The following is a 15,720-nucleotide window of genomic DNA, read 5'->3' as shown; positions in this document are numbered from 1 at the left end:
CAGGGCTTGCTGTCGATGGGGTTTGGGGGCTTGTGTTAAGCCAGGGGCTTTGACAGCTTGGTTTAAGGAGCGAGAGGAAAAGGGCTACGGATTGAAGTCAGGTCTCTACTTCATATTCTGAAGATTAATCTCCTATCCTCCTCCTCCTACACCGTTTTGGACGTCCGTGGCATTTCATTTCACTCGGCTGTTTGTGGGTGTTTCGGCAGCGAGGGTCGCTTCTGCAGGGTGCTCTGAATTTGCAACCAAATGTTCTGCAGCAGCATTAAAAATTTGATTCGGCCATTTGCTATAATCACCGGGCGCTCTGACTACTCAGAAAATGTGACAGGGAAGTGGCTGCGCTTGGTTATGTGAAATTCAAGGCAGAAAGGATCTTTAGAAAATTAATTTGTGGCAATTTGACTCATTTAATGGCAAAAAATACCACATTTTCACTGTTTTTGAGTTTTAGTTCAAACACAGAAAGCACCCAAAAGCCGGATACAAAAGGCAAGAATTAAAGAACGACAGCTTGATTTAAAGAAACAGGCTAAGGCTGCAAGCAAAGTCAAAAAACGTGATGACACGAGGAACACAAGAGAGGAGTTCACAGACAAACTGATCAAGAAAAGAGACAGAGCCTTATATACGCGAATGGTTGATGCGATTACAAGGTGAAACACGGCCGAAATTAATGGAGGAGCATTTAATCACAACAGCGGGAAAACTAACGATGGAAGATGTGGACACACGGCTGTATGATGATGGAAGAACCCTTGGAAATGTCACCCATGTCACCCTTCAAGGATTCCTGAAAGGCCTTGCTTAATTAATAAATTGGGCAAAGGGGTGCAGCTTGTGTGGAGCTGTGGGGGATGGCTTGCCACCTGTCACTCAAAGCAGCTACTCCCTTAATTAGCGGTAACTTTAAGCTTTGATATAACTTAAACAGACGAGTTACATAAAAATTCAACCTCCCTACAGTTTTCATGAAAGGATTAATTATCTGTAGAAACCAAAACTTTTTTTTTTGTAACCGACTGTAGACATGTTTAACATGGAGGTCTAAGGGTAATGGACTCACATTCGGAGCCAGCCTCAAGTGGCCATTCTTGGAACTGCAGCAGTTGACACTTACGCATTAGCTTCATTATTCGGCCACTAACAAAAACAAAGACGGAAAGTAAAATAGACTGGATGCATGAGATCAGTGGTGTTTTCAACACACAATAAGAAAATTAGAGGAAAGAGTAGCCAAATCCCAACATTAACATGTTGGCTAAATTAATATAAAAAGCAATGCGTTTGCTGAAAATGTAGTGGGCATTTTAAACAATATTTTCTGATATTTAATAGTTTGAACAATTAATTTTACGCTTTCATTTGTAAGAATGTTCTGGAACTATAATTATACTGTACCAATTAAAACAATATGGACACTACCCAGTGTCTAAATTTGATGTAAATGTGTCTCGGAAGTGGCTTGTGGTTTTCTAGTAGTTGCTTCTATGTGTGCAAAACAATTACAAACTGACAAAATATGCACAACGGCCATGCAAGTTGTGGACTCATTTTCATTGTCAGTAATCTAAAGGTACACAGCTTGCACGGGCTAATTACAGTTCGCTAAGGCTATCCTAGCTGGTGGTCATTATTAAGGGAAATCAATGTCCAATAAACACGGACTCAATTAACACGGACCTTGAAGCAAAAATAAAGGCTGCTTTGTGACAAATATCTATTAAATTTGCTGAATGATATATTTCTTTTTTTTTCACCAGTGCTTCATTTTAAATAGAGAAGTGCAGAATTTTAGACATCTGCAGGCAGATAGCATTCAGACAGTTTTTATGGCAAAGGACAAGTTGGGTCAGCGGTGCATGTGTTTGCACCGCTGGTGTAGTCAATCACTCCGTAGGTGAAGATGGGTATGTTTGACATTTGTGTGCGTGTGCACTTGTGTGTATTAAAAGGCCTCCGAAATGACCTCGCACATAGAGATGATGGCCATAAATTGGCCTGAAGTCTCATTTTCCCTGCAGGATTTTGACCAGCTGCCACAGCTTTGAACCCATTTCACTCCGACAGCAGCCGTCCTCCTCACACACCAAGTGACAGAGTTAATGAGTGCATTTTATGGGCTGAGCGGACGACCAAGGAGAAGTAAATGTAATGTGGATCACGAGAGCCGTAAACAGTATAATAAGTAATAGAGGGGCACTGTTTTCTCATTAGATTCACAATGTGGTCTGATGGTGCTAAGCCAGTACCACAGATAAGGCTAATTCACAGATAACTGATCAAATCTGGTCGGGAAATAAAGAAATGTGCCTAAACACGACAGAGTGGAACAGTGTCATTGGTGAGTGGCATGGCGGAGAGAACTACAGAAGGATTTTGCTGCCACCATGCGTCCAACAAGAACAATGCAGTCAAAGTATCAACAATGTCTCTCAAAGAAATGGTTTTATTTGTTAAATTTATTAAAAGCGGATGATTATAAAGGAAGAATAACATTCAAAATGAATAAAGAAAAACAAGTGCTTTTAAAAACATAATTCTTAAAATATTACCAGTGGTGAATAGAATCGAAAATTATAGGTTTATCATGTATTTCTTAAATAAAATGTTATGTAAAAAAAAATAAAGGTTAAGATTAATTTAAGTAAATTCTTAAAAAATAATAATATGGGGGGGGGGGGGGGGGCAGATTTATGCTTATAATACGGCGCATGCTCAGACAAGCTCAAGGACGTCACTCGTTTTCCTCGGCAGTCTCCGTTGTCTCCTCGGCGGTTCTCGTACACTTCCGGCCTTCTCCGTGTCCGCTCGGGCCCTTCCGGCAGCGCTGATTTTTTCGCTGTCGTCGTCTCCCTCGTCCTCCTCTCCGTGTTGTTGTTCTCGGTGACGCGACGGAGGTGTAGCCTGACGCGGTCTCTTACGTGTCGGTCTGAATAAAAGTGGAGCTCCGTAGACCCGGGAGTGACGAAGCGAGTCTGTGTTGGTAAGAGGATACGCATCCCATGTTTGCTAAACAGATAGATGGCTGCCCAGAGAGGTTATTTGCGCCTAATATCTGCACAGAGCCAACAAAGAGATCATGGCGGCGGTGTTGCAGAGGCTCACAAAATGAGTCAGTCTCTGCAAGGCTCGCTGGCTCGCAACACAACTGAGACATAGGTATTAATGTGGGAGTGGGCTTGAATCTTTTTTTTTAATAAACTGTTTAGAAATGAGTTACAAAAGCAGTAAGCCATGTACCGTTACCGCTATTACATGTAAAAACCGGCGCGAAACTAACCTTGAGTCAATAAACATGTTGGTGAATGTGGGGTGTCCTAGTTGCAAACAAAACTGGCATACAATGCATGCAGACGTTTCCCTCCATGCAAGCTCATGGCTAACGGTGTGCTATTAGCTTGGGCTACAAGCTAACCTGGCCGTAAAGCGCCAAACTGCGGTCTGAGTTTTTAAAGAATGCGGAAGTCGATTTGAAATAGTGCCTTGGTGAATGTTAAATAAATTGCCGCTATCCGTCAGTGGGTACCCGTTAGCTTGTTAGCATGCTAACACAGGGACTGAAGCTGGTCAAGCTAGCTAGCCCGGTTAGCCATGCTAACTGTAACAGCATAGGCTATACAGCTCCTTTGCTAGCTTAGCCTTGGGTCTTCGGCGCTAACGCAAAGTGACTAAATTAATATAAAAAGCAATGCGTTTTAATGAACATTAACGTTACGCTGTGAAACCTTCAACATAACTCCTGCTTTGTGGTTTTATTGAGCAGGGAAAGTGTTACAAATGTTAGCATGTTAGGCTAAGCCACACCCTCCTTCCAGGCACCAGCATGCAAGTTGTGAATGAGACACAGCCTTTTAGAGTTTCTTATGTGCGCTCTCTCCACACTTGTGCCGCACAGCACTGGTTTAAGCATGATTGTACACATATAAACAAGCCCTCCTCTCCCCCCCCCCCCTTTTTCAGATTTTAAATGATCATGGAGGCTGCAGACACACAGCAAGGTGGTGAAACGGCTGTCTCGGAGTCAGAGGTCCAGCACATCACCCTGACACAGGTAAAAAAATCATGAGTTCAGGATGGTAAATAGACAACCATTGACGGCTGATTGCGTTCCTAACTTTTCACAACGCGTGATTGTGCGTTGCGGTCGCAGGCGTCCATAGCGGCAAGCCAGGTGTCCTCCAGTAGCCCCACAGTCACCCTGGTGCAGTTACCGAACGGTCAGACGGTCCAAGTGCACGGGGTGATCCAAACTGCTCAGCCATCTGTCATCCAGTCCCCACAGGTCCAGACGGTACAGGTGAGAGCGTGCCTGTTGCATTGACAGCGATCTTTGACGCCAAAACGTTGCTGTTTGTCATACGTTTTTCTTTCCTCTCGCAGATTTCGACTGTTGCCGAGAGCGAGGACTCTCAGGAATCCGTAGACAGCGTGACAGATTCTCAGAAGAGGAGAGAGATTCTGTCCAGACGGCCGTCGTACAGGTCCGTGTGGCCTCTTCGGCAGCTGTTAACTTCTGGAGAAACTACAAAAATAGATGGGTTTTGTAATTGCAACAGGTTGTTTTTAAGGTTGTGTTTGCCCTCCGCAGGAAGATTCTGAATGACCTATCGTCAGACGCTCCGGCGGTGCCTCGAATCGAGGAGGAGAAGTCGGAAGATGACTCAGCCCCTGCCATCACCACCGTCACAATGCCCACTCCCATCTATCAGACCAGCAGCGGACAGTACAGTAAGTACTACTGTAACTGCAACTACTGCCGCACTACTCTGCGTACTCCACTACTAACCGTGATTTTTTTCCCTCTGTAGTTGCCATTACCCAGGGTGGAGCCATTCAGCTGGCCAATAATGGCACAGATGGAGTGCAGGGCCTGCAGACGCTCACCATGGCCAACGCCGGAGCCCAACCTGGGGCCACCATCCTGCAGTACGCCCAGACCAGCGACGGGCAGCAGATCCTGGTGCCCAGCAACCAAGTGGTCGTACAAGGTGAGGAGATAATTCAACGAACGAGTTTTGCCGCGTCGTCCAAACTGCACCAAAACATACGTGTCACGGGGATTTGTTTCGTTTTGCCCGCCAGCCGCCTCGGGCGACGTCCAGGCCTACCAGATCCGCACGGCCCCCACCAGCACCATCTCTTCCGGCGTGGTCATGGCAACTTCGCCTGCACTGGGCTCAACAGGAGGCACGGAGGAAGTCACGCGCAAACGGGAGGTTCGACTGATGAAAAACAGGTCAGTGTGCTCTGGCGTTAAACATACTTTCAACTCGGTTATCTCTGATGGCACCTATTAGGAAGTGTTTAGATGCATCTGCAAATTCTCAGAAGAGAATTATTCTTTATGTCACACAGGGAGGCTGCCCGCGAGTGCCGCAGGAAGAAGAAGGAGTACGTCAAGTGTCTGGAGAACCGCGTGGCCGTGCTGGAGAACCAGAACAAAACCCTCATCGAGGAACTTAAAGCCCTCAAAGACTTGTACTGCCACAAATCCGAGTAGGAGCGCCTGCCACGGGCTTGACAGGTGCCCGTCTGTCACCATGTACAGAGACTCAGCACAGAGCCACGCATCCGGATCCCGACTCCCCTCCCTTTTCTACTCTTACGCTTTCTTTTTAAAAACTGCGGAAAAAAATCTATATAACGTGACTCGACAGGAATATATATATAAAAGGAAACGAAACACCCCGTCCTACTTTTTGAATCCGCGGCCCTCTCCGCGTCCGGTGGCGAGGAGGAGGAGGCGGCGGCGGCGCAGAACGAACGAAGACAACCATACAGGGTCCTTGTGGTGAGGCGGCGCCACAGAGGGAAGCATTCCAGTCACTGGTGCCTGGAACGAACCGGGCGACATCACCAGCAACGGAGAACGTTTCCACGGAACCGCTCGGGATTGATTTGGAGAGGTTTCCTTCGCGTGCGACGTTTGTATCCGTAACTTTTGCGCTCTTGCATTATTAACATCTGTTACTTATTAACGCTTTGAACTGTAGATGGGCTTTTTATATCTTTGAGCTGTGTTTTTGGTTTATTAGTTTATATGCTTCCGTAATGCCATTTATTTTTTTTTTTACTTCAAAATTTATTTTGCCTTCATACGACATGTACAAAAAGCTACCCGTTTAAGTTGTTAAAGGAATTTCAAGTTAATTGCACCGTAACAAACGTAAAGAGACTTGGACGGCAGCGAATCTTTCAAGTGGAACTCACTGATTTTGATCTCCACAAAACATTAGTTTGGGCTGTTCCTGCAACAATACTGTTCCTCACAATGAGCAGTAAATAAATGGTTAAACTTTTAATTTGTTTGGATTATGGATTTTGTAATCCTTTTTTAAAAAATTGACCTTTGCAATCAAAAAAACCAAACAAATAAGAGCCTTACTTGTTATGCAATGACTTCTTCATCTGGACACACATCACTGGAATCATTGGCTGCCTGGTATGTTTGTATATGATACTGTCTTACTGGGGGAAATTTGAGTTAATTCTGTATAATTTGAGGGGAAAAAACAAAATGAATATTCCTGCGGCTGGAGGTTTGTAAGTTTCTATTACGAATCTTGAGATACCAGGACTTTGTCTGTGCGGAGGTGTCTCCAGCTCTTTTCGGGAATACAAAGTGGCATGCGCACTTTTTGTTGCAGTCTACAATCCGACGGCGTTTCGCGCCATTCGTCAGGAAGACTGTTGTTAATCATGCATTCGATCGGACGCTATTAATTTTGCGCGGCGTCAAAAGTACACTTTCTGATTGCACCTATCAAACGCCCCGCAAAAGGATTGTAAAGTGCAACCAAAACAAGGATTTAAAAAAAAAAAATCCCATTGACAAAATGGATATTTTCATGATAATGGAATGCCATATTGTATTCTTTAGGTATTATGTATAGTCATGGAATAGTATGCTTTTTTATGTTGCTTTTCAGTATTTTATTTTTTTTTTTATTCACAATTTCTAATTGTCCGCACCAACTTGTATAAAACAGTGCATTATGTTAGAGCTATTCAGATATTACACTTTTGGCAGCTGTTAATAAATGTGTTTCTGGTAATTTTGAGTCTGATTGAAAGCGTTTGTATGTCACAAATCCTTCCTGGGTGGCAGCTTACGGGCCTCGTACACGTGGATGTCCCTCTCTGTGTCGTAGTGGACCTCTTCCACTCTGAACCGCTGCTTGAGCATGCCCAGGAAGCCCGTGTCCCGCTCGTAGCGGATCTTGCAGGCGAGCAGCACGGCGGCGGCGTCTGAGCACAGGTGGTCCAGAGTCTGCAGCAGAGGCGCGAACGTGTCCTCCAGGTAGACGATGTCGGCTCCCAGCACCAGATCAAACCCCCCTGACGGGTAGCGTTCAAGACCCTCGCCCCAGGTCAGCTCAGACACCACCACAGACCCCTGGCAATCTGCGGGCAGGTTAGACTTCACGTTGGCAGAGAGGAAGTCCATAGCAGGCTCTCTGTCGGTGATGGTTACATGTGCACCTGGAAAGATAGAGAATAATATTTTAAAGGGTGATATTTATATTTCATGATTTAATATAAGAACGTGGTGATTAGACTCACCCAGCAGGGCTGCAACAATGCCCACCAGTCCAGTGCCAGCCCCCAGCTCAATCGCCTGCCTCCCCTTTAAATCCACTTTCCCCAGCTCCAGATACATGCACATGACAACTGCCTGCAAAACAAACATGTCATCAAGAATGAATGGAGCTCGGAGTACTTAGCGCCAGGATCAGGTCACTCACCGCATCCCACACAACCGCCGCCACACCGAGCCTTTTCCAGTCCTGAGCAAGATGGAGGTCGCGGTTGGCGAAGCGAAACTGCGCTGACGAATTGTGGAGCTTGGAAAGCGCAGGTAACGGATTCTCCACATAAGGAACCAGAGCCATGCTGTCAAATAACTATATAAACTGCACTATGTAGTCATTATCAACTCGGTATCCCTTCGCGCATGCGCACTTCCGTAGTGCAGTTCTTCTTTGTGGGTTTGACAGCTGCCTGACTCATTAGCGCCATCTTCTGGAGCAAATTAATGTTTTATATCGTCCGTTTTCTCAAAAATAAAACCCAAATTTCCCTTTCCCATCATTTCAGAATTAGCTACTTTTTTTAAGCGTATCTTAGTAAACATTAGAAGGAAGTAAACCGCTTTGTGTCTTGATCATTTTAATAAATAACCTCAGCCAATCGTGTAACAGCTTTGCCGGACGTAACCAAAGAAAAAGCACGTCCGCGTAATGGGCGGATCTGCAAAGGGTTTTTTTTTTTCTCAACGGACGTGCTTCTCTGTAGCAGAGGGGGCGTGGTCTGCAGCGTTGTCCCGTCAGGTTCGTAAAGCTAAACACAGCAGTAACAGCATTTCCGTTTCTGTATTGAAAATAAAAGTACTTCTCGAGCTTTATTTCCAAAGTGAAATTAAAGCTTTAACTATTAAACTAAATTAAAATACTTATTTGTACATTTATGGAATTAATAGCTATATTATAACTTTTTTCATTGTTTTATTTTAAATTACAATTTAACGACAGGGATTTTATTCTCACCATGATTATTAAATAGATTTATAGCTGGAAATTAGATCATGCTGCAGGACTTTTAACATTCGTATTATTTATTTATTTATTTGCCGTGTATGCCATTTATATTTGTTGCAACCATACCTTTAGTTTGAAATTCAGCAGCCGGAAGTTACCTCTGAACTGAACTGCTCCGATCGATTTGACATCCAAGACGTGTCTCCTGCAAATGCGACGAGATGAAAGCTAACGTTTGCTCCCTTTTAAATACCCGCTGCGTTTCCGCCTCCCTGTTCACCTCCGGAGTCGTGTCCAGCCGGTGAGGTTCGCCCGCCAGTCTCGCGGAAAGGCGCTCAGCTGCGACAGAGTCTTCGGCCGCAGTGAAAATGGATTAGTCCATGAAGTCAGTCAAGAATGGATTGAGGTGCGGAAGCTAGCGTTAGCCGGCTAGCCATGGAGGGAGGCAGAGGAGCTCGTGACTTTGTCTTGTTAGACTCTATTCCGTAAAATGACTTGATATTAGGTGTCCACCACCCAAAACTATTCAGCCCACGCATATAATTCGCATTAAAGTGCGCCAGTGCTATGCTGCGCACACGCCCTGAATATGTCAGCTGTCCTGCACATACCGCAGACACACACTTAGCTGTCATTAAATAGATCAACTCTGAAACAAGGGTTTTCAGGTTGAAGCAAACACAATATTCCCTAATATACTAAATTAAATTCTAAACATGCAAATGCAATCAAACTGAAGTGAAGCCAGTTTTATATTTGCCTAGGTTTTAATTTTTATACTGCCCCCCCCAACGATTTGGCTCAAAGTTGCTTAAGTTGCAGAAAACCCCTGCAGCCCCAGTCTTGTCAGACTAGTAGGTGGTCCCTGCTCACTTGTATGGGAAACAGCGCCGGCCGTAGCAGGACTGTCCTAGGTCAACGATGGGAGGCTCGGTGTCTTGCTGCATCTCCCCCGGGGAGAGTCCCAAGATCCACAGGAGAGAGGTGGAACTCGAGGAGTGTCCCATCACCACCACCGAGGACGTGAGCGAAGACACCGGGACGTACCTGCAGCACATCAGCGACAGGGAGCTCCCTGATGGTGCGTGGTGGATTACCGTGACTGCTATTTTTAAAATGGGAGCCTTATACTATGATAGTGTGCTGTTGGTGCAGTAATGTCTTTTCAGAAAACCAACATGGCTACTCTCTGGGGATGTCCCAATGCCACTTTTTGTCACGCCAAGTACTAGTACTTAATAATAACATCCGGCGTGTCTTGCTGGAGTCTTTTGTTAGTGGTTAGGACTCCGCCAAGCTCCACTGTGACACCATTTACCGGTGCCATGCCATCTGTGAGCATCATGGCCCTTAGTTTTGGCGGCTTGTCCCGTACCTTTGGCGCAAATCAGACAACTTTCGGCGCCTTTTCCGCGAATTCCGTTTGTTAAATTGGTGGCGGACCTTTGGGTCAGAAAGATCTTTTCGAATGGCTCCAGTTTACCGCCACCTGCTGGTAGGAAGATTTATTTCCTTTCACGCAGGTGCATACCGTATATGCTAGCTGGCCGTTGACTGGATTATTTTTGCTTAATTTTAACAATCAGCCTTCGTTAGAGGTAGTTCTTTGGCGTGTCCGGCGCCCTTTAAGCCGGCTAACTTGCGCTTAACTCGCTACCTTCCTTTTACTTCCTATTTTGGGTTTATTGGCAGTTGGCAAAGCAGCTTGGAGGTCCATGCTCTCCCTACACTGCTAACATTGGTTACATATTGTAACCCTAGGTTCTAGGAGTGCCTGTGCAGTATGTTGCTGTAAAGCTAATACTAGTACTAGTATCATACCAGAATTGGTTTTTGGGACATCACTAATTCTGTGTACACCCATTTTATGTTTAGTCCTTTAAAAAAAACACCTGAACATTTGCATCCCACAGAACTGGCCCAAGAGGCCAACCCGTCGGACCACCCCAGAGCCAGCACCCTCTTCCTTAACAAGTCGCAGACAGATGGTCAGTACTTCTCCACTAAGAGGTGTCCCCCGTTTAATTATTTTTTCCACTCTGAAGTCTCACAGACACTTTCCTTTCTTCCCATTCCAGTGCGGGAGAAAAGGAAAAGCAACTACATGAATCATGTAAGTGGCAACACTTGCATGTGCTTGATGTGTTTTGGGTCTTTTAGCAGCAGGACTGCACATCGTGCCTTGACGTAATTATTTAAATTCTACCTTCACATTTTCACTGTTTCTATACCAGGCATCCCCAGGGGTCCTGACGAAAAAGTTCAGCTCCTGCTCAACAATATTCATTGATGATAGCACAGTCAGCCAACCCAACCTCAAGAGCACCATCAAATGGTAAGTGATGAGGGCTACACGTTTGTCATTGTCGAAGACATCTTTTCATACTAGTTGCAAGAGATGTGACGTGCGTAACAGTAATTCTACGACTATAGGACGCAGATGTACGGAGGGTTACATCTAGTTTTTCACTGTCTGTTGTTTTTTGTCTGTTTCAGCGTTGCATTGGCCATATACTATCACATAAAAAACAGGTAACAAAACTCTGTAATACTGCCATAAATGTTACCTTTTATAGTACTTCGGTACTCGGGTAGGAAACAAACATTGGCTAGTAGTAATTACTGACTAAACCCCGTTTTGTACAGTGATATAAAGGTAGTACAATATGCACATTTAACATAGGCTTGGTAATTCTCCTGCAGAGATTCAAACCGTTCGCTGGACATATTCGATGAGAAGAAACACCCTCTGACGGTGAGTTTAGGTGTTGTCACTGTCACACAGAGCAACAGTTTTTACTACGATCATGGATCAGCAATTACGATCCTCTGTCCAACAGCGGGAAAAGGTTCCAGATGACTACTCCGTGGTAGACCCTGAACACAAACTCATCTACCGCTTCATAAGAACGCTATTCAGCTCCGCGCAGCTGACTGCAGAGTGCGCCATCGTCACTCTGGTGAGATTACAGCGCCCAATTTGCCCAACGGGATTTTGATAAATCACAATAAGTAGTATTCAAGCTATTGACTATCTTTTGTTTAGGTATACCTGGAAAGGCTGTTGACATACGCCGAGATGGACATTTGTCCCTGCAACTGGAAGCGCATCGTTCTCGGGGCCATCCTTCTGGCCTCCAAGGTCTGGGACGACCAGGCTGTGTGGAACGTCGACTACTGTCAGATCCTCAAAGACATCACTGTTGAGGACATGTGAGTGGCACTTCTAATTCGCAAAAGTACAGTTCGTTCAACAAACACATACCCGTTGCAGCCGTCAATCGTTTTCTTTGACATATTTTGCAGGAATGAGATGGAGCGTCACTTCCTGGAGCTGCTCCAGTTCAACATCAACGTCCCTGCCAGCGTCTACGCCAAGTATTACTTTGATCTGCGCTCACTGGCTGACGACAACAACCTTAATTTCCCTCTGGAGCCGCTCAGCAACAAGCGGGCCCAAAAACTGGAGGTTCGTACGTTCAAGGCAACGTGTGCATCTTACCTTTTATGTCTTGGCATCACACCTTGTTTAGTTGTTGGGTAGTAACAGTTTTGTGTGTAATATTGTCTCTAGGCCATCTCCAGGCTGTGTGAGGACAAGTACAAGGACCTGAGTAAATCTGCTATGAGGAAGTCTGTCAGTGTTGACAACCTCATCGGCATCAAGAACTCCCAGGCTGTGCTATCTTAAGTTCCGTCATCATAAATCTGCCGAGGAGGAGGCCACATTTGTCGAGGAGGGACATAGATTGCGTTAAGATCAGCTACTGAAAAGTTTTATTACAAAATGTTGAAAGTCCATTTTGGGGAGGAACAAAAAAACAATGGATGTTTAGCGTACAGTGTCACTAAAATATAATGAATCCAGTCTCTATGTGTTCATTACAAGGAGCTTCAGCTTTTTGCCTTTTAAGCATGGTATTAAGGTGAAATATTCTGCAGACTGTCACTTTTTTTTTTTAAATGGTGGACGTCTACAACTGGAAGGAATCAGCATGAAAACACCTGAATTCACACAGATTGAGGACCATGTCTTTTTGGGGGGTGAGCAATATCTCTCCATCAACCACGCCCCCAGTCCCGTATTCAGATGAAACTACCCTGAACTACCCTGTGGTGTAGTTCTACACATGGACAAAGAGTAGACAAATGTTTTTTGCTTACTATGTAGGCCCCTATAGCTGTGAAATGTACAAGACTTTATTTAAATCAAATAAATTTCACTCGCTGTTTAAAGTTGAGGCTGCTTAGGTGGGAAAGTGTGTCTTGGTGTTTTTTGTTTGCAGGAGCTGTGAGCTCATATGGAGTACAATAGGATGCTGCTTATCATCTGTAAAAGTCCTCAAACATCACAGATTTATATTTATTAGTAGCTGGCAAAGCACTTATTTCAGCCGCCTGCCTTGCGGCTCATATTGGTTATGTATTGTAAACCCGGATTCTGTGAATACACTGTAATAGGTACCACTCTTTAACTTTAAGTGAATGCATGTATTGGAGACACAAAGAGTTGGATCTCCTTTGGAGGCAACTGATCAGTGTATAGGTTTTCCAAAAAGGGGAACAACAGAAAGTTACATATGTAGCTTAGATTCTCTGAATTCAACTCTGGCAATCAGAAAAAAGGGAAGTATAATTTAAGTGTTCTATAACAGGCTGATGTTCCAGTTAAATATAATTGTAAAAATGAGATCAACTATAAGGATGAACACGGAGATATCACTTGTCTGTGTAATTACCGCCACTGCCTGAAGGGGGAGACAAAAGTCCTGCACTGTCGCTAATGGATAAAAATGTTTCAGTATTCAGTTCGCAGTCACGTTTTAGGATAACTGCTCAGCATGTAAAATGGTGAGCGCACCCATGTCTCCTAGCTCAGGTTGGGGGGGCTGGTTGCAGTCTGGCTTGTGCGTCATGAAAGCAATAAATGTTTGGTTTTCCATTTAGAAGCCCCATTACCATTAGTATCCCTGAACCATAATGAGCACATGACACCCACAAATTCTCAAAAAGTAATTGAGAAAATTGGACAATCAGGGCTGGAGAACTGCTGAAATCGAAAAGTTTTTGTAGGAGGGACTATGGAAGGCACAGTCAACTGCCACGGGACCTGGCTACCTTTTCACATTGAGAAAACAAAAATCATCAGAGCGCAGTGCTCCTGACTCATTGTCTTGTCAGAGCGATTGTGATTAATTTACGAGCTGTTGAGACCCCCTGTCTTAGAATGACCTTCTAGTGTGACTGGAAATGTAAGTCATTACAATACAGCACTTTATACACCAAGGGTTTCATCAGCTGCAACTCTAAGAAGGACGCTTATTTTATTAATGCCCATGAATCCTGTTTTTTATATTCATTTGGAGTCGTGTTTCTGGTGCAATATGTAGTCCCTGTTTGCTCTCGGTTGGGATCCTGATTGGAAATATCTGGCTCTTCAGATGACGTTTGATCAAGAGCGGGTGGTGCGCAATGGCTGTTAGATCTGCACATGCACAGCCCTTACTTTAATTGTAATGTTATAAGTACAATTGTTTATTTAAGCATAAAAGACAAATAAAAACAATTATTTTGTGTATTTCAGATGATTGTACTGAATGAGATAGGCTATTGCTCTAATGGGTTTTATAATTATGTTCAGTTCTGTTCAACATCCTCAGCCAGAAACGACTGTTCCGACTAAAACCTTGAAAATGCATCTGAAACAGGTGTTTCTCCATTCCGTCCAACATGACGGATGGCTCAGATGATCGTGAGGGCAAAATGTCTACCGGCCTTTCCTTCGACTTTTCTTCTTTGGAGAAAACTTTCCTGGCAATTTTTGTTGCGTTCTGTAACCGCTTGTCTTGTGAAGGCTCACGGGAGGGCTGGAGCCTATCCCAGCTGTCACCAGGCGAGAGGCGGGGTACACCTTGGACAGGTCGCCATTCTATCACAGGGCTAACACACTCACATGCACACCTACGGCCAATCTAGAATCCCCAATGAGCCTAACGAGCATGTCTTTGGACAGTGGGAGGAAGCTGGAGTACCCAGAAAGAACTCACGCAGACAAAGGGAGAACATGAAAACTCCACACAGAAAGGACCCAGTCAACCTGGATTTGAACTCGGAACCTTCTTGCTATGATTCATCAGTGCTAACCACGTGACTGTGCCGCCCTGGATTCCTTTTATTCTCACGGTAAGATACAAGCAGAGAGCTACTGTAGCAAACAGTATATCCTGATCAACAACATGTCTGCTTGCTTTCTGCATGTTGCGTCTTTTTTCCCCCTCAGTTTCCAGATGACTTTGGCTCTGATGGCGGTCGAGCACTACAAATCAATGATCAATGATCAATGCCCGCAATGTCCACATTGGCGTAGGTCTTATTTGGCTGGTCAGTGGGGCAGTGAGTTTTCATGGAGGCTTAGTCCTGAGCCAGATGGAATGTGGCTTCCAGAAGCAAACCAGCATCACATTTTCCACTGAGGAGAACATGCTGGTGTTTGGGCCCCCATCTGCCTTGACAATCTTTTGCATATTGGCCATCTGCTACTGCTATGAGTGCATTTATCATGCAGCGCTCAGTGTAAGCATGGGAAGGGAGAAGCGCCAGGTTGGAACATCAGCTCCTTTGTGACGCCACCTCTCGCAATAATACCCTTGTGCATCAATGCAGCGTTCCTCGACACCAGGAACTCTCGGATCAGATGACCTTGTTTCCATCAGAAATTCCAGTCTACAGTCATGGATGTGGAGGGGCTTCAGAAGAGTGATGAAAGAACCAGAGCCTATCCTCGCTGTCATCAGGCGAGAGGCGGGGTACACCTTGGACAGGTCGGCAGTCTATCGCAGGGCAAACACAGAGAGACAGACAACCATTCACACTCACATGCACACCTACGGCCAATTTAGAATCAACAACGAACCTAACGAGCATGTCTTTGGAGGGTGGGAGGAAGCTGGAGTACCTGGAGAGAACCCACATAGACACAGACCCACTGCAAACTCCACACAGAAAGGCTGGCCCACAGAAACACGGAAACTTCTTGCTGTGAGGCATAAGTGCTAACCACCAAGCCACCAGATTCTCTGGAGATTCTCCCAACATCAAGATGCTCTCATTGTTGACACGGCTCTTCAGAAAGACGGCGTCGGTTTCAAAGGAATCAGCGTTGTCAGCATTTCCCCCCAGT

General features: G+C 45.0%; 3 protein-coding genes across 4 annotated transcripts; 2 read left to right on the top strand and 1 right to left on the bottom strand.

Moving 5' to 3' along the window:
- Positions 1 to 2,849: 2,849 nt before the first annotated feature.
- On the top strand, positions 2,850 to 7,064 carry LOC311509623 (cyclic AMP-responsive element-binding protein 1-like). Its single transcript, XM_084574860.1, has 8 exons — positions 2,850 to 2,986; positions 3,964 to 4,054; positions 4,154 to 4,300; positions 4,384 to 4,484; positions 4,592 to 4,731; positions 4,812 to 4,991; positions 5,086 to 5,239; positions 5,359 to 7,064. The coding sequence occupies exons 2-8, from the start codon at positions 3,971 to 3,973 to the stop codon at positions 5,501 to 5,503; spliced, it is 951 nt and encodes a 316-aa protein (XP_084430986.1). The 5' UTR covers positions 2,850 to 2,986; positions 3,964 to 3,970; the 3' UTR covers positions 5,504 to 7,064.
- Positions 7,065 to 7,087: 23 nt separating this feature from the next.
- Positions 7,088 to 7,993, bottom strand: mettl21a (methyltransferase 21A, HSPA lysine; the record flags this gene model as incomplete). The annotated part of the gene is made up of 3 exons (XM_084574861.1): positions 7,749 to 7,993; positions 7,567 to 7,678; positions 7,088 to 7,485 (listed from the first exon to the last, which is right to left on the bottom strand). The coding sequence occupies exons 1-3, from the start codon at positions 7,893 to 7,895 to the stop codon at positions 7,088 to 7,090; spliced, it is 657 nt and encodes a 218-aa protein (XP_084430987.1). The 5' UTR covers positions 7,896 to 7,993.
- A 726-nt stretch (positions 7,994 to 8,719) lies between these two features.
- Positions 8,720 to 13,385, top strand: LOC311509448 (cyclin-Y-like protein 1). 2 transcript variants are annotated; one of them, XM_084574669.1, is made up of 10 exons: positions 8,720 to 9,621; positions 10,454 to 10,528; positions 10,619 to 10,653; positions 10,775 to 10,875; positions 11,037 to 11,072; positions 11,244 to 11,295; positions 11,381 to 11,500; positions 11,587 to 11,753; positions 11,847 to 12,009; positions 12,115 to 13,381. In XM_084574669.1, the coding sequence occupies exons 1-10, from the start codon at positions 9,462 to 9,464 to the stop codon at positions 12,229 to 12,231; spliced, it is 1,026 nt and encodes a 341-aa protein (XP_084430795.1). In that variant the 5' UTR covers positions 8,720 to 9,461; the 3' UTR covers positions 12,232 to 13,381. The 2 variants fall into 2 exon arrangements, with proteins under 2 accessions (XP_084430795.1, XP_084430794.1); XM_084574668.1 differs by having other exon boundaries at positions 10,454 to 10,653; positions 12,115 to 13,385.
- Positions 13,386 to 15,720: the final 2,335 nt, after the last annotated feature.

Source organism: Chelon labrosus (genome assembly GCF_963514085.1).
Source record: "Chelon labrosus genome assembly, chromosome: 24".
Lineage (NCBI taxonomy): Eukaryota > Metazoa > Chordata > Actinopteri > Mugiliformes > Mugilidae > Chelon > Chelon labrosus.
This window is presented reverse-complemented; position numbering and strand designations above follow the sequence as displayed.